The sequence below is a fragment of the Eumetopias jubatus genome, unplaced genomic scaffold (genome assembly GCF_037043125.1).
Source record: "Eumetopias jubatus isolate StellerSeaLion01/CBP00866 unplaced genomic scaffold, mEumJub1_p1.0 scaffold_6, whole genome shotgun sequence".
NCBI lineage: Eukaryota > Metazoa > Chordata > Mammalia > Carnivora > Otariidae > Eumetopias > Eumetopias jubatus.
The window spans coordinates 49,513,510-49,530,196 of record NW_028274812.1 but is presented as its reverse complement, the minus strand read 5'-3'; the positions used below and the strand labels follow the sequence as shown (position 1 = coordinate 49,530,196).

The window sequence follows — 16,687 nt, the reverse complement described above, 5'->3', positions numbered from 1 at the left end:
CTTTGAAAAGCAGGAAAGAATGTCCAATGGAAAAAAGACAGTCTCTTCAACAAATGGGAAAATTGGACAGCCACATGCAGAATGAAACTGGACCATTTCCTTACACCACACACAAAAATAGACTCAAAATGGTTAAAAGACCTAAATGTGAGACAGGAGTCCATCAGTATCCTAAAGGAGAACACAGGCAGCAACCTCTTCGACCTCCGCCGCAGCAACTTCTTCCTAGAAACATCGCCAAAGGCAAGAGAAGCAAGGGGAAAAATGAACTATTGGGACCTCATCAAGATAAAAAGCTTTTGCACAACAAAAGAAACAGTCGACAAAACCAAAAGACAACTGACAGAATAGGAGAAGATATTTGCAAATGACATCAGATAAAAGGCTAGTATCCAAAATCCATAAAGAACTTATCAAACTCAACACCCAAAGAACAAATAATCCAATCAAGAAAAATCAAGAAATGGGCAGAAGACATGAACAGACATGTCTGCAAAGAAGACATCCAAATGGTCAACAGACACATGAAAAACTGCACAATATCACTCGGCATCAGGGAAATCCAAATCAATACCTCAATGAGCTATCACCTCACACCAGTCAGAATGGCAAAAATTAACAAGTCAGGAAAGGACAGATGTTGGCAGGATGCAGAGAAAGGGGAACCCTCCTACACTGTTGGTGGGAATGCAAGCTGGGGCAGCCACTCTGGAAAACAGTATGGAGGTTCCTCAAAAAGTTGAAAATAGAGCTACCGTACGATCCACTGATTGCACTACTGGGTATTTACCCCAAAGATACAAATGTAGGGATCCAAAGGGGTACATGCACCCCGATGTTTATAGCAGCAATGTCCACAATAGCCAAACTGTGGAAAGAGCCAAGATGTCCATCCACAGATGAATGGATAAGGAAGTGGTATATATATATACAATGGAATATTATGCAGCCATAAAAAGGAATGAGATCTTGTCATTTGTAACGACGTGGATGGAACTGGAGGGTGTTATGCTGAGTGAAATAAGTCAATCAGAGAAAGACAAGTATCATATGATCTCACTGATATGAGGAATTCTTAATCTCAAGAAACAAACTGAGGGTTGCTGGAGTGGTGGGGGTGTGGGAGGGATGGGGTGGCTGGGTGACAGACATTGGGGAGGGTATGTGTTATGGTGAGCGCTGTGAATTGTGCAAGACTGTTGAATCACAGATCTGTACCTGTGAAACAAATAATACATGTTAAGAAAAAAAAGAAGAAGATAGCAGGAGGGTAAGATGAAGGGGGGGAATTCGGAGGGGGAGATGAACCATGAGAGATGATGGACTCTGAAAAACAAACTGAGGGTTCTAGAGGGGAGGGGGTTGGGAGGATGGGTTGACCTGGTGGAGGGTATTGGGGAGGGCACATACTGCATGGAGCACTGGGTGTTGTACACAAACAATGAATCGTGGAACACGGTGTCAAAAACTAATGATGTAATGTATGGTGATTAACATAACAATAAATAATTAAATTAAAAAAAAAACTACACATCCAGGGGAGCCTGGGGGGCTCAGCTGGTTAAGTGTCTGATTCTTGGTTTTGACTCAGGTCGTGATCTCAGGGTCCTGAGATTGAGCCCTGCATTGGGCTCTGCACTCAGTGTGGAGTCTGCTTAAGATTCTCTCTCTCTCTTGCCCTCCGCCTGCGTGCTCTCTCTCTCTCTCAAATAAACAAATAAATATTTAAAAAATATATATACATACAATGCTTTCAGTATAAGAGGACTCAGAGTAGAATGTGAGCTTCTGTTACCAAAACCGTGGGGTCTGAAGGCAGCTGTAAGCTGGTATGAAGGTTGGGGTCTGCACAAAGGTTCCAACGGCCTTCAGGCTGAAATTCTGCAAGCTCTGCTCACTGGGTTGTGCTCCAAGAAAGGGCATTTTTCTAATTTCACAAAATCACCCTATAGACTGGTGGGTGCCCAGGGTATCTGGCCTTTACAATTTCAATTTCAAATTTGGCAGAACCTGGAGGAAATGATCAACCCACAAAGATCAATGTAATGTAAAATGTAATGTAAAATGGAGTTTGAAAATTAACTTTCTTTCTTTCTTTTTTTTTTTTTTGGAGAAGAAGAGCAATTCTCTTTATTTCAGACCATTTGGCGTCTGTTTTCTGTTTTCGAGGAGTTTGGTCTCATGTAGCTTTACCTGGATTACTTTTGAGTAAGCCTTTCAATCCTGACACTGACTTCCTGTCAGCTATAATTATACCTATCTTGAAGTTGTGCTGTTGAGGAAAGAGAGTTCAAGCAGTATCAAGAGGCCTGAGTCTGGGTGACTACTCTGAGAAGTAGTGCCTTCATGTGTCTAAACAGATGAGTGTGGATAAGAATGATTCCTAAGTTTGGGATAGAATGCTCACTAGGAGTCCACCCAGCTCTATGATTTTGTGATTCTTGCTTTACTTTACATTTTGCATATTTGGCCAATTGCTGTGTATATCATTTATTTGCACCTCTAAAAAGTAGAGTAATGAGCACTTTGTATGGTAGGTACTGTTGCAACTGCTGCTCTACATACATATCGCTTGCTGAATTCTCTCCACAACCCATGAGGTAGGTGCAATAATGATCCTCAATGCCAGTGGAAAAAATTGAAGAATGAGCAGGTCACATAACTCGTGAGTGTCAGAGCTGGGATCTGAAGGTAATCGATCTGGTTTCAAAGTTAGTGCTCTTAACTATTATGCGAAATTGATAAAGTAAAAACCTGTGCTGATACTAATTCCATTATCCTTTCATTTAATTATTATTGTTTTAAAAAATATCTGTTGGTTGTGACGGACGCCCATAATTTAGAGGGGAAAAAAAGACCTCTTAAAGTTTAGATACAGCATGGGGGCGCCTGGGTGGCTCAGTCAAGCGTCTGCCTTTGGCTCAGGTCATGATCCCAGGGCCCTGGGATCGAGCCCCAAGTCGGGCTCCCTGCTCCACGGGAAGCCTGCTTCTCCCTCTTCCACTCCCCTTGCTTGTGTTCCCTCTCTTGCTGTCTCTCTCTCTGTGAAATAAATAAAATCTTAAAAAAAAAAAAGTTTAGATACAGTAGCACTGTTATAGTTTGTTTTTGACTGTTTATTAGATATTAACCACTAGACCTGTGAGGAGACACTGAGCATGTATGTCTGTGTGCTTCAGTGTGTGTGTGTGGGAAGATGAGAGAGACTGTGTGTCAGTAAGAAGGAAAGGTAAGGGTGGGAGAGAGAATGAGCAGGAGAGAGGTTTCTAGAGAAACTCCTCAAAGCACTGCAAATTGAGGTTAAGATAACGGTAAGTTTGTGGTAAGGACCTGAATAACCAACGCACATTTTTACCGAGGAAATAAGAGTGTTTTCCTTCCTTCAATAGATTGGTACCTAGATACTGCTTGTTTTAGTTGTTATGTTCTCCACATTAATTTCTTTTATAGATGGCCACTCTTGTTTTGGCCTGAAGCTCATGGTTACAATAAACTTTTTCTGATTTCCTAGTCTAACAACCCATCTGTAATACAGCCGTGGGCCTCAGATGATAGAAAGGATAGGAGTTCTAGGAGCAGTCCTGTAAGACCAGCATGAGATACAGCTGAAGGTACAACATGGCCGCCTACTTTGAGGAGGAAGATGGTGGAGTTGAGTTCATTCACGTGCCTATGAGCAGCCGCACCAGATGAGACACTCAACAGACCAGATTTGCTGTCTTCAATCGAGAGGGCTGCTAATCGAAGGTCATCAATCAAGTCCCAGATGCACTTATCACAGCCTGGAGGTAAAACGGACATGTTATTTCTTTAAAACTGAAAGTCAGCCGGGAAGCATGTGCTCTAGTAGATCATTATGTGTACTTCCTTGGTTAATATTATTTTTATGTTTGTTTCCTGAGGAACTGTTCTGGGTCACAGAACCAGTCCTTACACTCAAAGCACACTGCAGTCTAAGATGACTCAAACCGTACATTGGGCACTATCCCCACTTAAAACATAACAAAATGAAGAAGGCGTGCAACAGGGCAAGTAGGCTGTTGTGGACACAACAGGTCGCTGAACTGAGAAAGGAAGGAAGCATAAAAGGGCAAGGCATTTGCAAGGTGGGTGGGGGAGGAGAAGCCCGCTCTCCACTTTTCCTTAGTGGTGGGACAGCCCCCTGGGATGGCTCTCTTCATGTGAGGCTTTTGCTTAGTGCCCACTGGCGAAGCTGGCTGTTTGGTAGGCACCCCCTCTTTCCTATTCCTATCCCAGGGGTGGCTCAGCGCCTCTGCATGGCCTGACCTCCTGTCTGGATGAACACTTCAGCCAGAAGGGGGTCTGTAGAATGTCACTGCTTGTGCATATCTGCTCAGTCTGGGCACATGGTGAAGTAGGTCGTAGTTTCTGCCCGCTCCTTGCATTTCACATTTGAGTTCCGCTTACCTCTGTCCTTCCCCTCACCCCTCCCCCCGTTTGCTCCTGGGGGGCCCAGTGCCCACTTGCGGCGTACTCAGAAGGACAGCAGACTGTGCTTTGAAACCGGTCTTGACCACTCTCTGAAACTTTTCTGTTCCCAATCTCTTTTCCTCAGACTGTGCTCTTTTCCAGAGAACCAATAAATGAAGACTGAGGTGTTAATAGTTGTTAATGTGTTAATTTGTTATTTGAAGTTTAACATGGGCATGCTATCTTAAAGGAATGGCTCCCCAGCCAGCACATCCTTTAAGGACATTAAGATGTCCTTAAAATGACCTTGCTGATCAGTGTGTGAACTTTGCCCTGCTTGTGTCTCACATCCTGTGCCATCTTCTAAGATGTGAATCATCCGTAACATTAATCTCCTGTGCTCACAGGCACCGAGAGACCAAGATACTCTCGTCTGGGGGAGGGGATACCTAAAGTTAAAATTGTCTTTAAACCACTCTACTTAAAGGCAATTATTAGTTATTTTCTCAGTAAAGGGCTTTCTAAGGCAAACCTTTCCTTAAATCCTAAGAATCAGTCATAGCCTTTTCTAGACAAAGGGTTTGAAGGGTGCCTGAGAAGTTGTTAAGATCAGCTCTGGGCATTTGCTGTGAAGTGTTTCAGCAGTCTCCTGCACCCTCAGGGCTGCTCGTGATTTGATTGATAGGAATGGCAGAGAAATCCAGGAAAATAAGACAATAGCTCCATCCCATAAGGCCTGAACATTTTCTTTCTGCTGCCACTTCCGTTTTGGAGTGATTTGGGAAAAGCCGCTTAAGTGGCTTAGTGTCTTGGTTTCCCTGGTGTTGTAAAGCATTGTCTGTATATCACATTATCTGAAGATTTGAAGAGATAATATAGAAAGAGGAATTAAATTGAACTTGGTCACTAGGAATTGCTCTTCTGATTCTGCCTTTACCTGCGAGGTAAGATGCTGAATTTAAAGGCTTCATAAAATAAATTTTCTAAAGCAGAGTTGTTTCAATGTAAATCACCCATTTTACCAATTGGAGTCAAGTAGCTTCCGCTTAGGGTCCCCTTGGTGGAGGCACAGACAGAGTTAAAGCCGGGAGGGGGACTTAGGGAGTTTCTAGAGAGGGAATTGCATAGCTCTTCTTAATCCTACACCTGCAGCACATTAGAGAAAGTGGGGTTAGTCAATCATGTACTGTTATTTTTACTTATGGTTGGGCAGTCCATGCCTGTAGGGGGTTCAAAACCTTCTTCCAAGCATTCTCCGGTTACGCTGTCACATGGGCCTCCCCCACAATTGCACACTGTGGGAAACAAAAACAAGAGATTAGGGATTTGTTTCTTAATGCTTAAAATATGGCAATGTTTTCCTGGTTTCTAGAAATACTGGCTATCAGTATATAGTTCTTCCAACAAGGATTAATTATATTCTTCCTTACGACGGTGTAGAGTCCGTGATCTAGAGATTATGCCCCTCACCCAATTAAGCCCAGCCCAGGGAGATTTTCCAAAGGTGGCCCTGGGGCAAAAGTAAATCTACATTTTCTAGGACTCCTCTCCCAACTTTCTGGGATTCTGACATGACTGTACAATTGCTTTAGTCCAAAAAGATCCTGGGAAGTTTCACAAAGTACAAAATGATCCCGGAACCCATCATTCAACTGGAATCTGAGAGCCCTCCTTTCATCACAGACTGATTCTCCAGTTTAATCCAACTCCAGCGTTGATCATTGCCAGGTGTGAGGAAGGCGCAGTGCAGCGGGAGGGAGGGAGGAGTCTCAAGAGCAATTTTTGGCTCCCACGGTGCTTGACCCTTGGCAAGGCTGACTCCAAACCCCCAAATGATAGCTATCAGTGGGATGACTAGGAATAATGTCGGGGAAAGAATCGGGAACATATTTACGTGAATTTAGAAGACCTGAGAGCCCATTATTAATCTACCGATGATTTTCAAGAATGCCTTTTGGAAAAAAAACTGAAACCCCGATCTCATCAGACTGTTCATTTTCCATTGAGTTTCTCAGTAGCAATTCATTTGTAATATTTAAAAAAGATTTCCTAAGCCATCTATGCTAGCCGTGAGCTGGAATAGTATTGTGAATTCTCCCCCACCTCTTAAGTGTTTCTACAGAATAATCATAAAAAAATTAGCTTCATGAGGGATGTACATTTATTACATTTCAGCTGTGTAATGTTCCACAAAACGTAGATTTATTAAACAATTCAGCAAGATCATACTTTATTGCTTCTAACATTAGCGTCTTTTCTAAGAGTGACCTGCATCTATGTAGTTTAAGTTTAGTAAATGTTTTGAGAATTGGAGCATCGATGTCTAAGGCTTTGATTTTGCCAAAACTCTTTCGGATGCCTGCCTGACTGGACATAGAACTCCTCTCTTGCCTCTGGTTTTATGCCTCAGTGCACTTGGCTTTCTTGCAGACATGTTCACTTTTATTGTGACTTCTGCAGCTCATATGTGCCTTCTTCTCAAATTTAAACTCTTCTTAAAATCTTTTCAGGTGGGAATCTGCTTCAGTGAGGGGATTCCAGTAGAAGCATGCCCCAAGAATACAATGCCTCTTCCTCACCCTGTTCTCTCTCAGTCACGAAAGAGTAAGAAATATTCAGTCCCAACCCTCCTTTGCCCCGAGGAAGGCGCTTTAACTTTATTTCTAAAGAGCTTCACTCTCTGCAGCAAATGGATTAGAGAAATCATGAATAAAATTTGTACATTTTAGTCTAACTGAAGTTTAACCGGGAAGATTTCCTATAGTGTCCCTGCAATATTTGCCCTGACAATTTGAGGACATTGGGGGTTGACTAAACTGTACCCTTGGCTTGCTAATCTATTTCACTAAGAAGTCAGTTTTACCAAACACAACTGGTAAAAGGGACAGAGCTTCCAGAATAAGAAAACAGAGGTAAATCTTGCAAGTTTTCATTCAAAATTCTGGTCAATGATAGGTAATCCATGGACTTCTGATTTACTTCCTTGATCGAAATTGGAAGAATGTAAGATAAGGTGAAAGCTCATTTGTGTGACCATCTCATGGTCTATCCTACCCATGAGCTAAGTTATACTAGTAACCTTGATAAATCATCTACTCCTGGTGAGTTTGGGGTACACATTCCTAAGAATGCACATTACCCTGGAAAAGTGACAAGGGGACACTTGCAGTATCTCTCCAACACCGACCCATCTAGATTCGTTGTACATGCTGGCCACAACCTCCAGTGCCGTACCTGCACAGCTCTTGGCTACCCTGGCATCCCCATAGTAACCAGGGGCACAGTGTTCACACTTGAATCCCGTGGTGTTGCGTAGGCAATTCCTACACTGGCCGGTGACCTCATCACAGTCTTCAAAGATCAGGTTGGGATCTGAATTTCCACTGCAGTCACATTTCTTACAGGTGCTTCCAATCAGCAAGGGGTTTCCATAGTAACCGGGGGCACATCTGAGGCAGAAATCACAGGTTAAAAATTTAGCAGCCATAGTTTTTCTTCTCTTTTATCTTCCCTCCCACCTAGAAGAAAGTGTAGTGAACGTATGTGGATTGCCCTCCCAGAATTTTTTCCTACTTTCCCATCTTCCTAATAAGGCCAGACTTTGTTTTTAAGGAACCACTCTTCCCTATTGCGTTGAAGCCCATTCAGTTTGGTCAGACCTCCAGATGCACAAATGTCTAGATACAACTAGTGTGTGGGCATTTTTAGTTACCTCAACAACTAGGGTACATGGCTGGTACCTAATCGAGAGATGCCAGTTATGCTAAATGTACAGCAGGGGATGCACTACTAGGGCACAGCTAAAAATTGTCCTGGCCAAAATGTTAATATCTGCATTGAGAAACACTGGGATAAATCACCAACTGCCTTGCCATAGTGAATTGTTCAGAGAACCTAAACCTGAGCCAGTTAGTGCCTGCCATTGTCCTGGCTAAAGTAAGTTGGCTGAGAAGTGATTCATTCAGAGTGTCGCTCAGGGCTCTTACTTGAGGGGTATGTGAAGACATTCTGTCCATCTGCAGGTGAATGAAGAGGCAGGCAGCACTCAGCTCTGGCAGCCATCTTGTGATGGAGGGAAGGCCGTGTGGAGACAAAGCAGATGGCAGGGCTGAGAGTACCACAGACAAATGAAATTGGAGCCCAGATGGCCATTACTGTGGACATTTTAATATGTGAGGCTACAGAGGCCAGGCACTTAACTGCCTTCGTTGTGGGGACAGAGCTGGTGTCTGTGGTCATGCCAGCTGGGTTATTAATGAGAGATTCCAGCTCATTTGGAGAATAGAGGCCAAAATCCATCCAGCCTTTGCTGGGCTTGCCAAGCTGTGCCTTCTGGGTGGGGCTGCTTCTGCTCAGAGGAAGAAATGCTTTTCTCTACTTTTCCTGAAGGTGCCTTGTGGGCCAGTAGAGGCCCTACTGTGAGTGGTGGGACCGCAGGCCCCAACCAAGGGGGGTAACTGCTACTCAGCTCCTGTCAACTGTTTCCATACTGCAGCCTTGAAGGAACGGAGGATCTGTGTTGCCAGATGTTCCTATTTTTAAAACAAAAAAGTTGAAGTTTGGGTTTTTATCTGAAATCACCGTTTTTAAACTTTGGCTCAAACTTTAGAAGAATACTGTGTGAGCCAAACTACACATGTTTTCTGCTGGCAATAGCCTCCTCTTTGCTGTGACCCTAAACTAGTGTCAAGATTGGCCGACTGGAGCTGAAGATGCTTTGGGAGTGGCTGGAAAGAATGTGTAGTCACCCCTTCATGGAGCCGAAGGTCAGGTGCAGGAGTGGGTTCTGAGGGGAGAGAGAAAAAGAAAGGGAACCGACGGAGGTTTTTGTGATGATAGCAGAGGTGGGGGAAGCCGGGGCTGGCTTCAGATGCAGGGTGGACTGCGGGCTGGAATAGGGAGGCCGGGCTGGGGTGTGGAGGGCCTGGGCTGGGGCGTTGGCCTTGGAGGGGAAAGCAGGAGAGGACTTTCCAAGGAAATCAGGAAGACCTGGCCAATAATAACAAGACATGACAGTTTTTAAAAAAGGATTTCATGATTCAGAATATTTGAAAAATGGGGAAATGAAAAAAAATCACCTATAATCCCAAGATCCTAACAAAATCACTGTCTGACATTTTGCATACGTTCTTCCGGGCTTTATTCCTATGTCTCAGTTTTTTGGTGTAGTTGTAATCTTTATCCCCTCTACTCGCATTGTATTCCATAGCTTCACTGAGGTGAGTTTATGTAGTTAACCACAGACACCCAGGAGGTAGGCCACACAGGCCTGGTATGCTGAGGCTAGGAGGCTACTTTGGGTTTCCAGGCGCATATAGCAAGGAATTCACAGTGCAAGACCCAGACCTTCCGACCCTGATGTTCTTTCATTCACTCCACCCTGGACCACACTGCTGCTGCTATAAATGAACGAATGAATTCATCCAACAGAGGGACAATTCATGTCTATTTTATGTAAGGCGTGGAGAGACAGGAAGAGGAAAAACACACGGCCCATGGCCTGAAAGAACAGGAAGTGAATCAAGCACAATTACATGTAAAATCATGAATTCTAGAAATCGAGGTCCATGAAAAAGATAAGAATGAATGTAAGTGCCACACAACCCATGGAGAGACACCCCGCAGAAGGAAATGTTCAATGAGTTTTGTTATTCATACTCATGTCTCTGCACCTCTGATTTATAGGTTCTCTGGTTCCCAAGCCAGCACAAATCATTCCTTATGGAGTGCATGGCTGGATTAAGTTGCTATCCTTCACTGCAGTTCACCAAACAGAGAGTATGAGACTCTTGGTCCCATTGAAATGGGACTCAGACCTGCCACCTCAAAGTAGAGCTGGGAATCCTGAGGTCTGGGAGTGAAGGACCCTGCCCAAGCTCACAGAAGTCAGATGCCACTTACTTTCTTTTTCTGTTGAATCCCACTGTATCTGACCTCCATAGGTCGTCTCTTGGTCTCCCACAAGAGAATAACCAAATTCTCCATTCTGCAAGTCAGAATCTCAATCACAGACACAATCTACTTTGCCTTTTGGTGGTCAGTTCAGAGGCAATTCTGAAGTCATAGCCCAAACTTCAACCCTGCAGATTTTATAGAATAAGCAGGCAAAGGTTTTTTTCCCATAGCACCCTATAATCCCTTGCCTTTATAGATAAGAAAACTAGAGTGTGGAGAAGCTAAATAATTTGTTCGTTACTGCAGGGCTCAACCCTATCATCGGACTCCAAGTTTAAAGCTCTTTGTATCCTGGGGCGCCTGGGTGGCTCAGTCGTTGGGTGTCTGCCTTCGGCTCAGGTCACGATCCCAGGGTCTCGGGATCGAGCCCCGCATCAGGCTCCCTGCTCAGCGGGAAGGCTGCTTCTCCCTCTCCCACTCCCCCTGCTTGTGTTCCCTCTCTCGCGGTCTCTCTCTCTGTCAAATAAATAAATAAAATCTTTAAAAAAACGCTCTTTATATCCCACAAGTCTGGCATTAAATGAATTAGCTAATTAATCAATTAGTGATTCTAACAATTGAATAATGAAATGCTGTCAATGTACCCAATTCCTGCCCTCAAGTAACAAATAAAAAAGGTTCAAAAAGACCAGCAGTTGGAATTAGAGTGAGCACTGGAGCCTTGGTACCCAGTAGTCTGGTCCTATCTGTTTTCTTCCCCCACTATCTCATTCCTAGCTTTATTAGTGACTTGATTCACTCATAGAAAATAGAGCTGATAAATTTACAGTGTAAACAAAAGAACTGTGGCTTATGAACACTGTCATTTCAGTTAGTGATCATATTGTTTGGGCAAAATAGGAGACAAAGAAATATGTTTTGGGGAAAAAAGCTTTTGATCAATAAATGTTCTGGGAATTTTTGGAGCTCTTTTTCTCTCCTCTGCTCTTTCTCCTTTGCTTCACTTCCTAGGGCCATACAGCTGTCGCTGAATACTTTTACCAAGGTTGCCAAAACTCCCAGGTGGCACAGAAGTCTTTCTGGGAGGGATGCCTTTCTATAGCCGTCATTGGGGTTAAATTAAACTCTGAAAAAAAAAAAAAAGCACCTGTTACATCGTAGGTGCCATTATAAATGCTTTTTACTTCTCTATGAAAGACTGATAAATAAGTCTAGGAAAATGTACCCATTCAAGGTCACAGGGTAAGAATCCAGAACGGGGGCAAGGTAGAGAGTAGGGAGTCATAGAAGAATTCTATACAGATAAGAGAGTTGATAGTGTAAGTTTGAAAAAGCATGGTGCCTTCAGAAAGAATCAGACTAAACCCTGGAATCACAACCCTCAATAAATGTTAGCTTTCTCTTCCTACCCCTCCTCTTCTTTATTCTTTTCTATCAAGGCCATCGTCAACATCATTATCACTGTCATCATCATTATCTCTGATGATACTATATTCAGCCTTTCCTGTTAGGGTTTTAAGGTCTCCTTGGATTTGCTTTAATTTGCCCCATCCTTCCCTCTTGATCCTTAAGCAATAAGATCCACATGATAAATCCTCATACTGTCTTAGCATGTCTCTCACTCTACTGCAAAACCGAATGGATGAAGGAATATTATTAAAGCTGCCATGGGAGAGAATGTGGAATACTGAGGTATTGAGATCATACACACTTATGAACTGAAAACTCTGGATTGAATGTCAAAGCTCCTGGGTTTTGGTTTTGGGTTTACCCCTAACCAATTGTGACTTGGATTAAGTCTAATGGCTCTGGGTACTACTTAGGGGGCGCCTGGGTGGCTCAGTCAGTTGAGTGTCCGACTCTCGATTTCCACTCAGGTCATGATCTCAGGGTCCTGGGATGGAGCCCGGCATCGGGCTCTGCGCTGAGCATGGAGCCTGCTTAAGATTCTTTTTTCCGCTCCCTCTACCCCTCCTGCCACCCCAGCTCATGCTCATGTGCTCTCTCTCTCTCTCCCTCTCTTACAAAAAATAAGGTAAAAAAATAAAATGTACTACTTAGAGCAGATGGAAAGTCACACTGGGATGAGAATAAAAATGGCAAAATTCCTGTCCATAAGGCCTGCACATTTTATAATTATTTGCATCAGGTGATAACTTCCATTTGCAACCTCTATTCAGCCAGAGGGCAGTGTTTTGACTCACTCAATTCGGTGTCACCCTCTTCCATTTTCCTGGCACGAGGAGGAGTGGAGTGGGGGATCAAACAAGGCAAGCAATGACTGACTCTCATTACTACAGGTACCTTTCGAAAGGAACATTAGCAGTACTGTTATTGTCTTTTCATTAAAAAAAAAAAGAGGTATTACTTAAACAAATATAATGGAGTGTCTACCATGTTTCAGATACCGTGATGGGGGAAGAGCAGCAGAGAAATGAATGAGATGCTCCTTCTGCTGAGGAATTCCTACTTTAATAGTAGAGACTGAAAAAAAAAACCCCAAATGTGTGATTGTGAGCATGTGGCTTAATCAGTCTGTCTCTCACTTTCCTCCTCTATAAATAAGGATGAAGATGGTATCTCATAGGATTTTTTTTAAGGTTTAAATGTGTCATTGTATGTGAAGAGCTTACAACAGCTATGTGGCACACAGTAAGCACTCCCTCAATGTTACTATTTTTATCATCATTGTCACAGTCTTCATCTTAATACAACACAACGTGGTGAGCTCTACAGTTGATCTGGTGGATTTGGGGGGCCGCAGCTCCCACACGCAGAAGTTAAAGTGTGAGGTGGGGAAAAGGACTTTGGGAAAGAGCCAGCCAGGGGCCAGGGCAGGCTAAAAAAACATGGACCTCATTGTAAAAACAAGGGTGCTTGCGCTGTTTTACATGGGACAGTAAGAAGTTAACGTTTTGTGCTTTAGATCAATGTTTCTCAAACTTGTGCGCAGCATGGATCCCTGTGAAAGGAAAAACAGTCTCATAGACTACCTCTCCTCGTGTTCATCTAAATTATCTTTAAATCTTTAAATGGTTCGAACATAAAACGAGGTAGAAACTCCTTGTACCTGTGGCTTTTATACATCTTGAAAACCAAAATAAATTTTACAAATAAAACACAAACAAAACTGTGAAACTAATGATTTCAAAGTAATAGTATCAATTCAAGACAATGGATGATGTTTTCTTGTTGCAACTGAAAGGCTACTTGCAACATGACATGGTAGAGGATTGTGTGAGCTCAGCATCCATGTCCTGCCATGTGCTAGGTGATGACTCAGTTTGCTTTGATGTCATGCCATTTGACCTCCAATTGTCTGTAATGTGTCACTGACACACCGCTGGCTGTTACTTTCTCCTCTGCTCTGAGGCAGATCTCCCTTTATTATAAAGTGGTCCTTATATAAAGTCCAGACGTGTTTCAAGTAACTATTTCCTCAAGATTATCATTGAAATTAAACACAAAATTAAGAAAATATTCACTGGGAACTCATGAACCTCCACGAATATCTGTGTCCAAGGTCACAGATACATTGAAAATATAGATTCGATGAAGCTTAACTGCGACAGTTTAACAACCTGGCTGTTAAACTCAAAACAAAACTAAACCTCTGCCAGTCCCAAGGTCAAACACAAAACAAAATCAGTGAAGGTTACCCCCTCCCCAAGGACCCAGCCCTCTCTGTGGGAAAGCAATCACTCCTTGCACTGCCCTCTTGAAGAGGCTTTGCTTGTCCCTCTATCAGGCTTTCTTTCTTCCCTTGGAAGAAATGGTGACATCCCTACCCCTCCACCAGTCTGCTGTAAAAACAAGGGTGTTTGAGCCCTTTTACATGGTACGGTAGGAGGTTCATCTTTTATGCTTTAGACCAATGTTTCTCAAACCTGTGTGCAGTATGAATCCCTGTGATTTCCATTTTGAGGAAGAGTCCCCTGGATGGTAAGGTCAATTTTTGATGTAAAAGGCCTCAGTTCATTCCCTTTAAAACAGCAGGGTGTGAGGAAGGGTGGATGGGAGAGAGGAGATGAAGCCAAGAAAGTTGCTCAGAGCGATCCTCCCCCCCGGTGCTAATGACAGGCCTTTGAAGGATGCTTATTTCCCGCACATCTGTTGATGCAGCCTCCAGTCAAAGGGAATCTAGGAGCAGGTTCACTGTGCTTCTTCTGAATTTCAGAGACTCCTTTACTTCATTAATTGTCAAAGTTTAAAACAGAAGACCTTTGGGAAGACGTTTAGGAAAAACAGTATGGGCACAGGGAAAGAATCCAGATTTTTCAGCCAAAACGTGTGAATCCTGGCCCTTGCACCCCCCCCCTGCCCCCCGACTTAGGAGTGTTGTGACTGTGGACCAGCCCCATCACCTCCCTTAGCCTCAGTTTCCTTATCTGCAATATGACAAAATAACACCTGCTCTCAGGGCAATCATCAGGCTGAGAGATGAGGAATGTAAAGCAGGGAGGACACAGGAGATAAGCAACAAGGGGCACTATCTAGTTCAAAGCTATCATTTCTGGCTAAGGAAACTGTGATTCAGGGAAACGAGCCAACTTCTCCCAGGCACACATTATACCAGGGGGTGGGAACTGGACAATGGCCACAGTGACTCCTACTGTCACCAGGCAATTTTTATCGAGCATTAAGTGCCACGTGCCATACTAAAAACCTCACAGTATCACCTCCTGACCGCCCGAGGAGGTGAGCATTTTCATTTTCTCCATTCTGGAGATGTGGAAATAGGCACTTAGAGCTCAAAGAACTCCCTCAGGAGGATCCCCAAGGGCTGGAGCTGAGCTACAACCTCGGCCAGGCTGAAGCGACATTTCCTCAATATTTGACAACTAGTGCTCTTCCCTTGACCCTGCTGTTCCCCCAGATCTGACCAAGCCTTACAGGGCAATGGCAGGGCCAGGAGACTTATCATCTACCATCCCACATCTGAGGCAGGCATGCTGTCCTGTGCTGGGCCCCCTGCACTCACTGACAGAACCTGGATCTGTGTCCTGGTGCAACTTTGCAGGACTGAGCCCAGAGGGACAAAGATGACTTCACTTCTGGGAGGCCTTGCATGTGGTCAGCAGTCTATCCCAGGGCCATCGAACACCCGTTAGCTGATAATACTGCCCAATCTCTGTCAGACTAAATGGAGTTCAACCTCAGACACTGAGGAGAAAAAGTTCCATCCCTGGCTGATGAACAGTCCTCTCTGATTCACAGGGAGCCAGATAGTGAGTAAGTCAGGGGTCTCATATTACTGGGTCCCGGAATAAGAAAATACGGAATGAGTGTGTCACAAACATTAATTAACCAAATCTCTATTTGTCCCTCTCGAAGGATGAAATTCATATGCACCATGGGCCTTCACGTTCCCTCTTCCCTCATAGCAAAAAGAGAGAAAAATCCCTTAAAAAAATCTTCAGTGAAGGAATTATCTACGATTTGTACATTTAATAATCATAATAGCAATGCCCTCCAAGTATAGAGATTTTCTCTGCACCATAGACACTGTGGCTTTTTAAAAAGGGTTCCAGAATGACTCTGAGAGGTAGAGGGTGTTTTCTGAGGAAGTGAGATGGCATATCATTTAAGATTGACATTTGGAGTCCCAGGCTTTTATGCCCACATTCGGGGCAGTGGGAGTACGCCACTGGGAGGTGAGCATGTGTAGATGCTGGACCAGAGGCTTGAGAAGTCCCCTGGTCCTTCCCTCCCTGTCTTTATGGTACCCACATCATCTCGCTGCCCAACCACATGGAGAGGCTGATGTTAATGCCATTTCTGTTAAAAATAAGAAGACCTTTCTGTGAGACTCTTTTAGCAAAAGCCATTTGATTTGAGAAAATTGAGTAACTGACAGGTGGGGAGGATGGGAAATGTCTCGCCAGGAAATCATGCAGGGGGAAGCTCACATCTTTAGTCACCAAAGTCTTTCTTATTTGAGCAAAGCCCAGAGCAACTTTAAAAAAGGGTGTTTAGGTATAAATACAGATAGAGATTCAGAAAACCCAAACGGTCATGAAATTTGTTTACTTTTCAGGGGAGGAGATGGTATGAAGAATGGACTAAATAATGGGTTCGTGCCTTTGTTAGTGTATTGCTTTACCGACTGATAGAGCATTCTCCCCCACCTATTTTTTCTATTGAGGAAGACTCTCTATTAATTACTGGCTCCCAGTGATGGAGAGAGAGAGGAGTGTTACCAAAACCATCTAGAGAATCTTTCAAAATATACATATTCATTTTCCTCTTCACCTGACCATTTGTCCTAATCTGGACCCACGGGGAGCATATTGTCCCAGCTCTATCTGGGGCATGGGATTTAGGAAAGCCTCCCCAAAGCGTTCTGAAATGTAGTCTCCAT

The 16,687-nt window shown here is 43.7% G+C and overlaps 1 protein-coding gene across 1 annotated transcript in view; it reads right to left on the bottom strand.

The window, feature by feature from the left end:
- LAMA4 (laminin subunit alpha 4) overlaps window positions 1-16,687 on the bottom strand; it is a 146,581-nt gene that overhangs the window by 78,688 nt on the left and 51,206 nt on the right. The window contains exons 5-7 of the mRNA XM_028104167.2: window positions 7,666-7,880; window positions 5,631-5,726; window positions 3,631-3,782 (exon numbers count right to left, since the gene is read on the bottom strand). Of these exons, the coding sequence (XP_027959968.2) occupies window positions 3,631-3,782; window positions 5,631-5,726; window positions 7,666-7,880 (463 nt within the window). The remainder of the gene's footprint in view (window positions 1-3,630; window positions 3,783-5,630; window positions 5,727-7,665; window positions 7,881-16,687) is intronic.